Source organism: Rhinolophus ferrumequinum, chromosome 18, assembly GCF_004115265.2.
Source record: "Rhinolophus ferrumequinum isolate MPI-CBG mRhiFer1 chromosome 18, mRhiFer1_v1.p, whole genome shotgun sequence".
Lineage (NCBI taxonomy): Eukaryota > Metazoa > Chordata > Mammalia > Chiroptera > Rhinolophidae > Rhinolophus > Rhinolophus ferrumequinum.
Window position 1 is genome coordinate 51447606 of NC_046301.1, and position 12078 is coordinate 51459683.

Consider the following 12078-nt stretch of genomic DNA (forward strand, 5'->3'; position numbering starts at 1 on the left):
GTGCTGCTGTGTACATACGTGTACACGGATCTCTGCATCCCAGCTTTGAATGCCTTTGTTATAGTTTTCTCTCACACACACATTTTTCATAGACTACTAACTGTCATGGACACTACTTTTTTAAACAGCGTTATGGAGTTATAATTGACATACCAAATACTGCATATGTTTAACGTATACAATTCGATGTGTTTGATATACATCCACACCTGTGAAACCATCACCTTGATCAAGACAGTGAATACAGCAAGCACCCCAAATGTTCCCTCCTGCCTACCTCCTATCCCTCCCCAGGCAATCTCTGATCTGTTTTCTGTCCATTTACATTAGTTAGTTTGCACTTTCTAGAATAGCCTATAAATGGAATCTTGCAGTATGTAGCTTTTTGGGTCTGGCTTCTTTCACTCAGCATTACGCCTTGGAGGTACAGCCGTGTTGTTGAGAGTGTCAGTAGTGCACACCTTTTCATTGATGAGAAGTATCTTGTGTGTTCATACATTCTCCTGATGATGGACTTTCTAGTTGTTTTCAGTTTGTGATGATTGCAAATAAAGCTCCTGTGAGCCTTTGTGTACAAGGTCTGCTTTCATTTCTCTCCGGCAAATACAGAGGATGGGAAAAGCTGGCTCCCATGGTGGGTCCACGGTTAACTTTTAAAGAAATGGTCAAATTGCCTTTCTAAGCGGCTACACCAGTTTGTCTGTCCAGCAGCCTGGACAAGAGTTCTGGTTCATCCCTGTCCTCACCAGCGTGTGACAGTGTCAGTATTTTTCATGGTAGCCATCTCTGGGAAGGATCGTGGGAGAAATGTGCCAGAGATGACTGAGAAGCGAAGATTTTGACTAAATGTGACAATTCTTTTAGTCATCCCTTCATTAAACATGGGTAATAGGACACTTCGTTGTTCTACCCAAGCAGTGACAAGGGCTCAAGAGTTGTCCCCTAAAACATTTATTTAGAACCTATTGTGTGCTCACTATTGCACGAGGCCTTGGGTATAGAACAGCAAACAAGACTGACACAGTTACTGCCCTTCAGAGAGCTGGTTTCTGCCTTGGATTGGATCGGTTCTCTAGAAGCAGAGCCTGAGATGGAGATTCAGGGGTGTGAGTTTGGGGGAAATGTGTGAGGGAGTGAAGGACGCAGGACAAGTTAAGGAAGTGGGCTCAGCTGGAATCAAGCCTCAGTCTGATCCGGGTGAGGGGGGAACCCTGGAGCCTGATGACATTAGACTGGTCCCATTTAGTTGCGAGGGATTCAGCCTCTTGTGCCGCATACCATTCAGTCCTTGGCATGGGCTTTCCTAGGGTGTATATGTTTTAGAGGGGGCATGACCTCCCTGGTGAGACAGTTTGCTCCCGGACAATTCACAAGGGGTGGTTGTGAGCCTTTAGCAGTCAATACTTGCAGCAGCTGGCATGGGGGTGCGCCAACCAGTAAAAAAGTTCTGGGCAGGGCACTCAACAGCCTGTATCCTCTACAAAAAAGTGGTGTCCATTAGACAAATAATCGCACTGACAATAATTTAATCACAATTATGATTAATGCTGGCTATGAAGAGGGCTCTATCAGAGGAAGGGAGTGGAAGGTCTTGGGGTGACAGGGAAAGGAGGGCTAAGGAACACATCTGGAATCCTGGCTACCATGTCATTGGGACCTGGGGGTCAGCTGGTCCCGACTGCATTCTGGGGCTGGGCTCCCTCCTGAGGCACCTGAGCTGATTGGATAGGCTTTGAATTTTATTGAAACCATCTGTTGGCTTGTTCCGATTTCCCCTTAAACTGTCTTCCTGGAGGAGGGGAGATCTAATTATTCATTTTCTATACCCTCACATTTCAGTGCACAGGAGGCCAGAGAAGATGTGAAGAAGGAAAAAGGAAGCTCTTATCACGTTGTGACAGGAATACTGGAAAATGTGGAACCATAAAGTATCAGTAATAAACCAGGAGCCGTGTGAGATGACTTCAAGTATTTAGAGGGCCCCAGAATTTTGGGACAGAAAGGGAAGTGGAGGGTTCTTCAAAACATTTTGCAAAAAAGGATCCTGAGGCTCGGAATTTAAGGAGATTTAGGCTCATAAACCAGCGGCTGAATTTGGACAACCTTTTACTGAGCACCTACTGTGTGGGGGCATTATTCTCCGCATAGAAAAGACCTTATAATGAATAAAGCCAACCCCATGCACGTGAAACTTTATAAATATTAAGGGGGTGACTGGTATTTCATTTATTCTTCATCTTAATGGTTATTAATTCCCTTTCCCATGAAACTCAAGGCTCAGAGAGGTGAAATCACTAGTACAAGGTCACACAGCTGGTAGGTAGTCAGGTCTGGATTGTGGTCCCAATTGCTTTGCTATATACTGCCTCTGAATATTATTGTTTGAGGCAGCAGCAAACACCATTTCTGCGAGCAACAGGATCCCTGCAGGGCTGTCCCCACTCGTTTATTGAACCACTGCACACTGAGCACCTATTAAGTGTGCAGACACCCCCGTTTTACAGATGGGAAGACTGAGGACCAGGGGGCGTCTCCAGGAGATGGTGGTGTACTTCCCCAGCTCCATCTGCGTAGGGCATTCAGTTAGGGCTCAATAGAAGCGTGGACCATCGCAGCAGCACCAACCGTCGCGCGAGCACCCCTCTACAGCAGTTGGGGCGGGACTACGTGCTCCGGCAGCCGCCGCGACAGCAGTTGATAGCCCCGCCTCCGCCCCGCGCGTGCGCACTGCGCGTCCCGTCGGCCCACTCGACTCTGGGCGTCCGGGCGCGGTTGGAGAAGAGCGCGCGCCTGCGCCGACGTCGGGCTCGCGCACGCGCACCTGCGCCGGCGTCGGGCTCGCGCACGCGCACGGAGGTGGCGGCAGCGGCGGCGGTTCCTGCCGGGGGTTGCGAGCGGCGGGCGGCTCTGAGAGGAGCTGTGGTGCCGAGGGGCTCCGAGGCAGCGGCGGCGGCTCGGCGCGCGGCTCTCGGCTCGGCTCGTGCCGCGGCGGGCGTTTCGGTCCGGTTCAGGGGCGCGGGCGCGGCGGCGGCGGCGGCCCGAGGCCTGCGGCCTAGGCCTCAGCGCGGCTGCGGGCTCGATTGCGGCGCGGAGCCGGCCAGCGGGCCCTGAGCGGCAGCACCATGAGTGTGGAGGCGTACGGCCCCAGCTCGCAGACGCTCACCTTCCTGGACACCGAGGAGGCCGAGCTGCTCGGCGCTGACACGCAGGGCTCCGAGTTCGAGTTCACCGACTTCACTCTTCCCAGCCAGACGCAGACGCCCCCCGGCGGCCCCGGCGGTCCCGGAGGTGGCGGCTCGGGGGGCCCGGTCGGCGCGGGACCTGGCGCTGCGGGCGGACAGCTCGACGCTCAGGTGAGCGGCACATGGCGGCGCCGGAAGCCCGGCCGGGCCTCGGCGCCCGGGGACCTGCCCCGGCTCCCCCACTCCGGCCGGGCCCGGGATAACCTGTTCCCTCGTTCTCCACTCCATCTGGGCCCAGAACAATGTGCCCCGGGTCCCCGACTCCGGCCGGTCCTGGGCTGACCTGCCCCGGATCCCCTACTCCGGCTGGATCCGGGGTAACCTGTCCCAGGTCCTTCACTCTGGCTAAGCCTGGTCTGACCGGTCCCATGTTTCCCGTTCAGGTCGAGTGCGGAGTAATCTCTCAGGACCCCGACTCTGGCTAGGTTCAGAGTAACGAGTCCCGGTCCCACACACCGCCTGGGCGCAGGGCAGACCTGCTCCGGGTCCCACTCTGGTTGCGTCTCGGGGATCTGCCTTGAGTCCCCCTAAGCCTAAGAACTGTCCCGGATCTAGCTCAGGCCAGGTCTTAGGTGACTTCCCATAGGTTTCCTTCCGAGCATGTACGAGGTGACCTGCCCTACGTACTTCTCTGCCAGGTCATGGGTGACTTGTCCCCAAGTTGCCCTCTGCCTGGATCTCAGAGGATCTGCCCGGGTCCCCACTCTGGCGGAATGGGAACCGTGCCTCACACCCCCCACCTGTGGTCGCAGTCATCTGGACACCCCCCTTCTCACAGCCACGGAGCCTTAGGGTCAAATTTCCTCAGGCCCAGGGACTGGAGAGCGGAGGCTGCAGGCTCCAGGAGCACAAATGGAATTTTTGCCTCCGGTGGAGAGAACCCCACATTCGCTGGCTTTTGCGATTATTCAAGAGGCAGGTTGCGTTTTGTTTTTCCTTCTTGCATTGCCTGTTGCTGAAACCGACCTGTTACGTAACTCCACAGCTCTGCCTTGGAAAAGTTGGGTTTGAGTTTGTTCCTCCAGTGGGCAGTGATAGTGGGTTTTACATAAATGGATCTGCCACATCAGAAACTTTTGTTTTTAATGATGTGAATGTTTAGTGAAAGCGACTTAGGTATTTTAAATTTGAATTTGGGGGATGAGAAGTATCAGGCGTACACTTCCTGGAACTGGATGCCTGCTCCCCAGTGGGAGAAAGGGACTCCTTTCTCCCAGTGGTAGGGTCTTGGACTAGGGTCCCAGGGAATGTCTCCATCATCCTCTGGATCTCAGATTCCATTCCCCAGGTTTCCCTGTGCCTGGCACGTCCCTTAGGTTTATTTTCCTGAATTCACAGCCAGGGAGGAGCTACAAGGCTCACCTTATCACAGGTGTCAAGGCATGAGGTCCCAGTGCCTGGGCTGGGGCGACCACCCCATCCTCAGCCAGAGTGAGCTCAGACCCTGTTCTGGGGGATGAGGGTTATGTGCTAGTTGGGAGTCGTTGGTTGAGTCACTCCCGTGGGTAGACCACCCACTTGGCATTTCTTTTAGCCCCTAATAGAAGCGAAAAACATTTGACTCATTCTAACCCCAGATTCCTTAAAAATAGAAGTCTGATCGGTGGGGCATCAGAGAGAACAGGTGTGCAAGTGTGTATATTTTTCAGTTTTGTTTATGTGTGGTGGAGGGAGGGAGGAGAGAGGGAGAGTCTGCCTGGAGAGAAGAAAGAGCCCCTGGAGGTGTGTGATCACTTCTGTAGTCTGACTCTGTAGACCTCTCTGTTGCCACAGCTGTAAAATGGGGGCATAGCAGTTTTACTTTTGTTACTTTTAAACATGCATGATCTCTGGACTCATTCATATGGGCTAGATAGTGCTGTCTGTAACTTGTGCCCAGTGTGTCTAGAAGGTCCAGGATAAAGATCTCTTGGTCAAGCAGTGACCACGATCTGTGGCAGCGCAGGGTTGTGAATAGTAATTGGTTTTTTGCAAATCTTTTTTTTAACTGTAGCCAATACAACACAGCAAACATGGGTCAGCTGGGGTTCTAGTTTTGTTCCTCATATTTGTGATTAATTGCGGCGTGTCCTCTTTCAGTTGAAGTAATCGATTTATTTTCCTGCACCTGAACACTGAGCTGTACAATATAAAAGCATTAATACTCCCCACTGGAGGTAAACAGTACAGTGGAGCTCACTTGAGTTCTGATGACATCAAAAGGGCCTGTTCTTCCTTACTTTTAGTTACCCTGATGAGCCACCCACCTATACCTGTAGCCTAATTTTTGATTTATATTTGGGGAAGGGGAGTGATGTTTGTGTCACAAGAGGAGGCCCTGAATTTGGGGGCAGGAAAGTCTGAATAGAATTGGAAAGTGGAAAAAAATTGATTATCTTCTGTGCCAGGTGGTGGCATTTGCTCCCTACAGCGTTTGCTGGTCACAGCATTTGGGGAGCTTTTCCGTGTTTGTCCTCAGGAGTTGGCTGCGGAATGAACTGTGTGACGGGGTTGCCAGAGAGACTCAGAAACCTCCCATTCTAAATGCCTTTTGATTGAATCTTACTGGATTAGTGGTTGTAAAGTGTCAAGTGCTGTTGCAGCTGCTTTTGTTTCACAGTTTTATTGAAAGAGAATTTACATACCATACAATTTACCCATTTAAAGTATACAATTCAGTGGCTTTTAGTACTGAAAGAGTTGTGCAAACACCACCATAATCAATTTTAAGACATTTTCTTCACCCTAAACAGAAACCCTAGACCCCTTAGCCTAACAGTCCTCCCTCCGCCAACCCCAGGCGACCACTAATTTTATTTATCTCTGGATTTACATACTCTGAACATTTCCTACAAATGGAATCATACAATATGTGGCCTTTTGTGTCTGGCTTCTTTCAGGGAGCATGTTTTCAAGGTTCATCCATGTTGTAATATATATTTACTCCGTTGCTTTTCATTGCTGCATAATATTCCACAGGATGGACGGACGACATTTTGTTTATCTACACCTCCGTTGATGGACATTTGGGTTGTTTCCACTTTTGCCTTTGGTGAAAGGTGCTGCTCTGAACATGAGTGTACAACTTTCTTTGTGGATGTATGTCTTCAGTGAAATTGCTGGTCGTGTGGTAACTGTGTAACCCTTTTAGGAGCTGCCAGACAGTTTTCCAATGTGCAGCCACTTTTTTTTTTTTAAGAGGACAATTTATTTTTTTAATAAATTTTTCATTGAGGTACAGTGTGTTTCTCCAGGGCCCATCAGCTCCAAGTCGTTGTCCTTCAATCTAGTTGCGGAGGGCGCAGCTCAGCTCCAAGTCCAGTTGTTGTTTTCAACAACCATTTTCAAACATTGTTGCAGGGGGCGCAGCGCACCATCCCTTGTGGGAATTGAACCAGCAACCCTGTTGTCGACAGCTCGCATCTCCAACCAACTTAGCCATCTGGCCGCCCCTGGCCACTTTTGATACCACCAGGCCTGCCTGCTGGTTTTGTGTAGTTGGTTTTACCTGAAAGTTTGTTTAGAGGTAGAATGTGTGTCCTGGCAAGGGTGGAGAAATGGCAGGCAGGGGTGATTCCTGCTGAGCTCTTGAGTTGGTTCAAATAACATTCGTTTTCTTGTATGAAATGAAGCTGATATTTATCAAATTCTTTGAGATTCTGGAATGAAAAGGGCTGACACAGTCCTGCCAAGTGTCCTTAAAATAGAGGGACAGTTTTCTTTTGAGCATCTGACCCTTTTCCTGGGCCGTTCGCCTACGCCCAAGAGGGCTGGGAAAGGTAATTTCAGAAGCTTTTGCTTAATAGCTGGTATTACAACTCTTCTGTGGTCTTTCTAGTTGGAATATTTCCTTTTGACTGTTGGTACGATTGTGTTTCCTCCAAATATTGGAATTGTGGGGAAAATTTAAGAGTTGGGAATACTACCCAACCAAAAAAAGTAACTATATATGCAACAACGTGGATGCATCTCAGAATATGCACAGAGTGAAAGAAGCAATTAAACACAAGTACAGGTATATTCTACTTATGATGGCACTACATCCTGATAAACCCATTGTAAGTTGAAAATATATGGAAAATGCATTTAATACACCTAACCTGCCGAATGTCATAGCTTAGCCAGCCTGCCTTAAACGTACTCAGAGCACTTACGTTAGCTTGCCGTTGGGCAAAATTATGTCACTCCCCCTGCCCTGAGTCACAAGAGTATCGTACCACATATCGCCGGCCCAGGAAAAGATCAAAATTCAAACTACGGTTTCCTGAATGCATATCACTTTCACACCATCATTAAATCGAAAAGACTGTAAGTTCGGGACCACCTCTGTGTACACCATGAGTCCATTCATAGAAAGCTCTAGAAAGTGCTAGTAGCTAACTTATAGAAAGCAGATCTTTGATTGCGGGGAGGGGAAGAAAGAAAGCGGGAGGAGTGACAAAGGGCGTCAGGAGACTTGGGGGTGACGATTGTGTTCATTGTCTAGATTGCAGGGTTTACATTTGTTGACATGTGTCAACTTTAAAAATTAGACGCTCTCAACATATGCTGTTTATTATATGTCAGTTGTGCCTCAATGAAATTTAAAAACCACATGGAGATACCTCTGCCCACTCACTCAAGTGGCCCCCTCTTTTGAAAATGCTGGAAATGCCACTTAAAACTCTCATAGCTTGCTGGTTGGACCGTCAGCCACAGGTCTGTAGCCCAGCAGAGAAACAAGGCAGTTGCCCCAATGTGGGGCTGCTCAGAGTTCCAGCAGCTTCGTTCGTGAGAGCCCCAGACTGGAAACAGCCAGTGACATCAGCAGGTGACTAGATCCACAGAGGCTCTTCCTCAGTGGCAAGTCCCGAGCACACAAACGGGCTTCTTTCTCTTCTTCAAGCGAGAAGATGCTAGGATAACGAGTTGTTGCCTCGTCTTCAACCACGGATCTCCTGCCTTCAGAATTCACGGCAGGCTGTCCCATCATATGCTTGACCGTCAGGAAAACAGGTCCTCTTCTGCTCACTGTCCTGGAGCTTGTGACGAGGAGTGAGTTTGATCCAGCCCAGGGGTTCCTCAAAGTGGTGAGTTTAAAATTGGAGCGGGACTTTTTCCATCTGGTTTTGTGACTGTGCCGTTCGCCTGTGATCTCAGTGCGCCCTGAGCAACTTGGAGATAAGACGCTGGTAACCTTGCAGGAGCTCTGGCAAGGCTTCATCCAGCACTTTCCCCGATTGGATTTCCCGGGGTTGTTTCCAAATGGTGAGGACTCGACCAGCGATGAGGACAGAGGAAGGGCTTACGTGTCACTTACTGGTGACTACGTGCAATGACTTCTTACTCTATTTGCCTGTCGCTTCACCCAGATTCAGCAAGAGTGGGGGGAACGTTAATGCCAGTACAATACCAGTATTAACTAAACACCGAAGTTCTCAGTCCAGCTCCCACAAACCAAAGACAGACATCGTTCTAGTAGTTTCACTGAGGTGTGATCACAGACTGTAGAGCCCTCTTGTTTGTAAATGTGCGAGTCGCTGTTTGCCTAGTAAACTTGCAGGGCTGTCCGACCATCACCACAGTCACTCGCTACCTTTGATTTCTCCTGCACGCCGCCTTTTCTTTCCCCTTCCATTTTTCCTCTTGCTCATCTTTGTAGTCTTACGGCCACAGCGGTAACGTAGGGAAAGCAGGCGACCTGTGCTCCATCACTGCTGGTCACACGTCGGGGAGCTGTGCTAACCTGCGTGCTGGGGCCTGCTCCGGGTTCAGAGGTAGGCGCTGAGGCCTGGGAGCCCTCACGGGTGGGTCCGCGTTTACTTCTGTCTCCTCCGCAGGCCCTGCGGCCAACCGCTTCAGCCTGGCCCCTGACTCCCGCCTTCTCAGCAGTTCTGTTTGCTGTGCCTGGGGAGAGCTGTGGAGTCCAAGCGAGTCCTTTGCCAGCTGCAGCTGCTTTGTTAGCAACGACAGGTGCTGCCCAGACTGGTTGACCTGAAGGATGGTGTGGGCCCGGGAGAGGGCGTGGTCTGCCCTGCAGAGGGAGCGCCTTTGTGAGCGGTGTCCTTGAGTTCAGGAAGGTGCATCCGCTGGGCGGAGGGGTGGGCACGGGTGCTGCACAGGGCTTGGCGTGGAGAGCGAGTGTGCGCAAGGGCCCATGTGCCATGCAGAGGGCTTGGGCCGGCTTCTGGAGCCTCGGGAAACTACTGACGGGCTGAGCGGAGGCAGGGCCCTTAGACGGCAGAAGAGCCGGCAGAGAGTGGCCGAGGCCAGAAGGGGAGCTCAGGCAGCGGGTGCTGTGGGTGGGTGTGTGCCTGTGCGCGTGCAAGGTAGTGTGTGAATTACTACCGTACCCGGAGGCCGCATGGGCACGCCTGCTCCCGGGGCACTGCTCATCCCGCACTGGGCACCCTGCTGCCTCCGAGTCCTCACACGGACTTGTGTCTCGGGCAGACAGGAGTTCTGTCTGGTTTTCATCAGGGCCCCGGACGCCCCCGGCTGAGGCAGGGCTCCCCTTGACTGTGAAGTGGGAGTGGGAGCAGTCTGATCAGCAGACCCTTCCGAGACACCTGCGGGAGGAAAAAGCCCCCCGGAGTGGTGTGGGTGGAGGAGGGAGGGGCAGATTCTGGGCAGTTGAATTCAGGTAACCGTTAATGTTACCGCCGTGGCACGGCGGTCCTGCGGGGGTGCAGGGTCGTCCAGCCTGGCACCTCGCTGTGGCCTGGAAGGTGCTGAGGGGGAAGGGAGTCCAGCTGGGTCTCCAGGTCTTGGGGGTCTTGAATTCTTGCCGGAAGAGCTTTCCCTGAGAGAAGAATTCTGCCTCCTCTGATAAACATGGGAGGCTGGGTCCAGGGATCTGTGGCTGGAAAAGGGTCTTTGTGCCTTTTTGTGTGTTGGTCCAATAGCAGCTTGGGAACCGGCCCACCGACCGAGCTAGGCTTCCCAGGGTCCCTGTGGAGGCTTTCAGACATACAGCGGAGGGAGGCTGTGGGTGGCGCTTTGTCACCACTGACGATGGCACCTGCCTGTCTACTTGAGTTCCTTGCAGAGCTCAGCTGCCAGGGATGACAGTAAGCCTGGAGAGGTGGCTGTTGTCATCCCCGATGGGAGGGATTTGGTCAGAGCTCCCAGGGATTCCAGGGGGCTACCTGGTCCACCTGCGTTGTGTTTATTACGGATTCTCTCATGTGTGGGTAGAGAAAGGAAACCCTGTCCATCCGCCACTTTGATTGATTCACCTGTTTTGAAGTTTCTTCTCTTCCTTTTTTTCCTTTGCTGAAGTGTTTTAAAGTGTCACTTCACCCTCCTCCTGAGATTGCTTCACAGGAATTAGCAATACCCACCCACTGACCTACATTATTTAGTCTGCATTTCTAGAAACAAAAGGGCATCTCTCCTTAGAAGCCGTACTGTTATTTTCAGGTGAACAGCACCAGTAGTATTTCAGGGTCACCTAATATGTGGGGCTTCCTTTCTCCCCAGTCCGATTCTTCACTTGTCAGAAAGTGTCATCTTTGCTTGGTCCAGAGTCCTTCAAGGTCCAGCATTAATGTGATTGTCATGTCTCCCGTCCTGCTCTTCAGAGCAGCCCCTCCCTCTCCTTTGCATGTCACTGAGCTGGGACCAGTCTGGTCATTGTCCTGTGAGCTGTCCCTCCTTCCGGACACACCCTGACTTCCTCCACGTGTAGGGTGAATTCCACCTCCATCTCCTGTGAGAGTGGCTGGTCACGGGACTGGCCAAGCAGGGGCAGCTCAAGGTGACTCGAGGACACCTTGGACATGTCGAGGATAGTCTGCCTGTGGAAATGAACCACAGCGGTGGACTCAGCACGCTGACCAAGGGTCCACTGTAAGGGGGAGGAGGGCGGGGCCTTCTCATCCAACACCCAGTGGCACCGTGCGATGTCACCTTCTTTCTAAGTCAGAAATGGTTGACTTTCAGTTTCACGTGGTTTAAAACTAATGGATTAGAGGAGGCGAAAGGCACGTCATAAATAATGTGATCATTCAGTGGACTTTGAATTTAAACAGCCATAAAGGACGTTATTAGGACACTGGGGAAATGTACCTGTGCATGGTAGGTGGCAGTACTGTAGCATTATTGCTCCTGAGCGTGACCCCGTACAGGCACACCCCGGAGATACTGTGGGTGCACTTTCCAGACATCACAAGTCATGCGAATGTCTGGTTTCCCAAGTTATGTTTCTGCGCTACTGTGGTCTAGTCAGTGTGCGATAGCATTCTGGCTGAAAAAGGGCACATACCTTAACTTACAAATACTTTATTGCTGTAAAATGCTACCTATCATTGGAGCCTCAACAAGTCGTTATCTTTTTGCTGCCGCGAAGAGTCTTGCCTTCCATCTGTAAAAAAATGCAGTATCTGCAAAACGCAATGAAACCAGGTATGCCTGTAATGTGATTATGGGGAGAAAGCCCTTGTCCTGGGGCCCATGACTCTGAAGTGGATCAGGAAAATAAAAGTGTGTGTGCAGAGGGAGAAGCAGAGAGCACGTGTGGGGAAATGTGAGTGGCTGGGGAATCCAGGTGCTGGGTGTGGTGGCATTACATTGTAGCTTTGAAACTTTTTCAAAAGTTGGGGGAGGCTGGACCTTCTGTTAGCCTTTTCCTGAGGGGGTGGGGTGGGGGAGGTCAGAGGTCCTGTGGCTCCTCTCTGCCTCAGGCCACCCTGAGGGAAAGGTGATTTAACTCCCTCTTTTATATATAAACCTTGGGAATAAAAGAATAAATGATGAGTCACTTTACAGCCTTTGTGTTTTTAGATGAGAAGATTGTATTCATTTAATCCACACTTGGAGGGCCTCCTGGGGTGTGGGCTCAGTTCTAGGAGCTGCGGTCAGAGCAGGGAGTAGGACC

At 51.2% G+C, this 12078-nt stretch overlaps 1 protein-coding gene across 2 annotated transcripts in view; it reads left to right on the forward strand.

Annotated features, from left to right (window-relative positions):
• The first annotated feature begins 3003 nt into the window (after positions 1 to 3003).
• Positions 3004 to 12078, forward strand: part of UPF1 (UPF1 RNA helicase and ATPase) — a 33745-nt gene continuing 24670 nt past the window's right edge. Inside the window, exon 1 of one of the 2 annotated variants that reach the window (XM_033133631.1) lies at positions 3004 to 3353. In XM_033133631.1, the coding sequence (XP_032989522.1) occupies positions 3123 to 3353 (231 nt within the window). In that variant the 5' untranslated portion in view covers positions 3004 to 3122. The remainder of the gene's footprint in view (positions 3354 to 12078) is intronic. The other variant, XM_033133632.1, reaches the window with a different exon arrangement.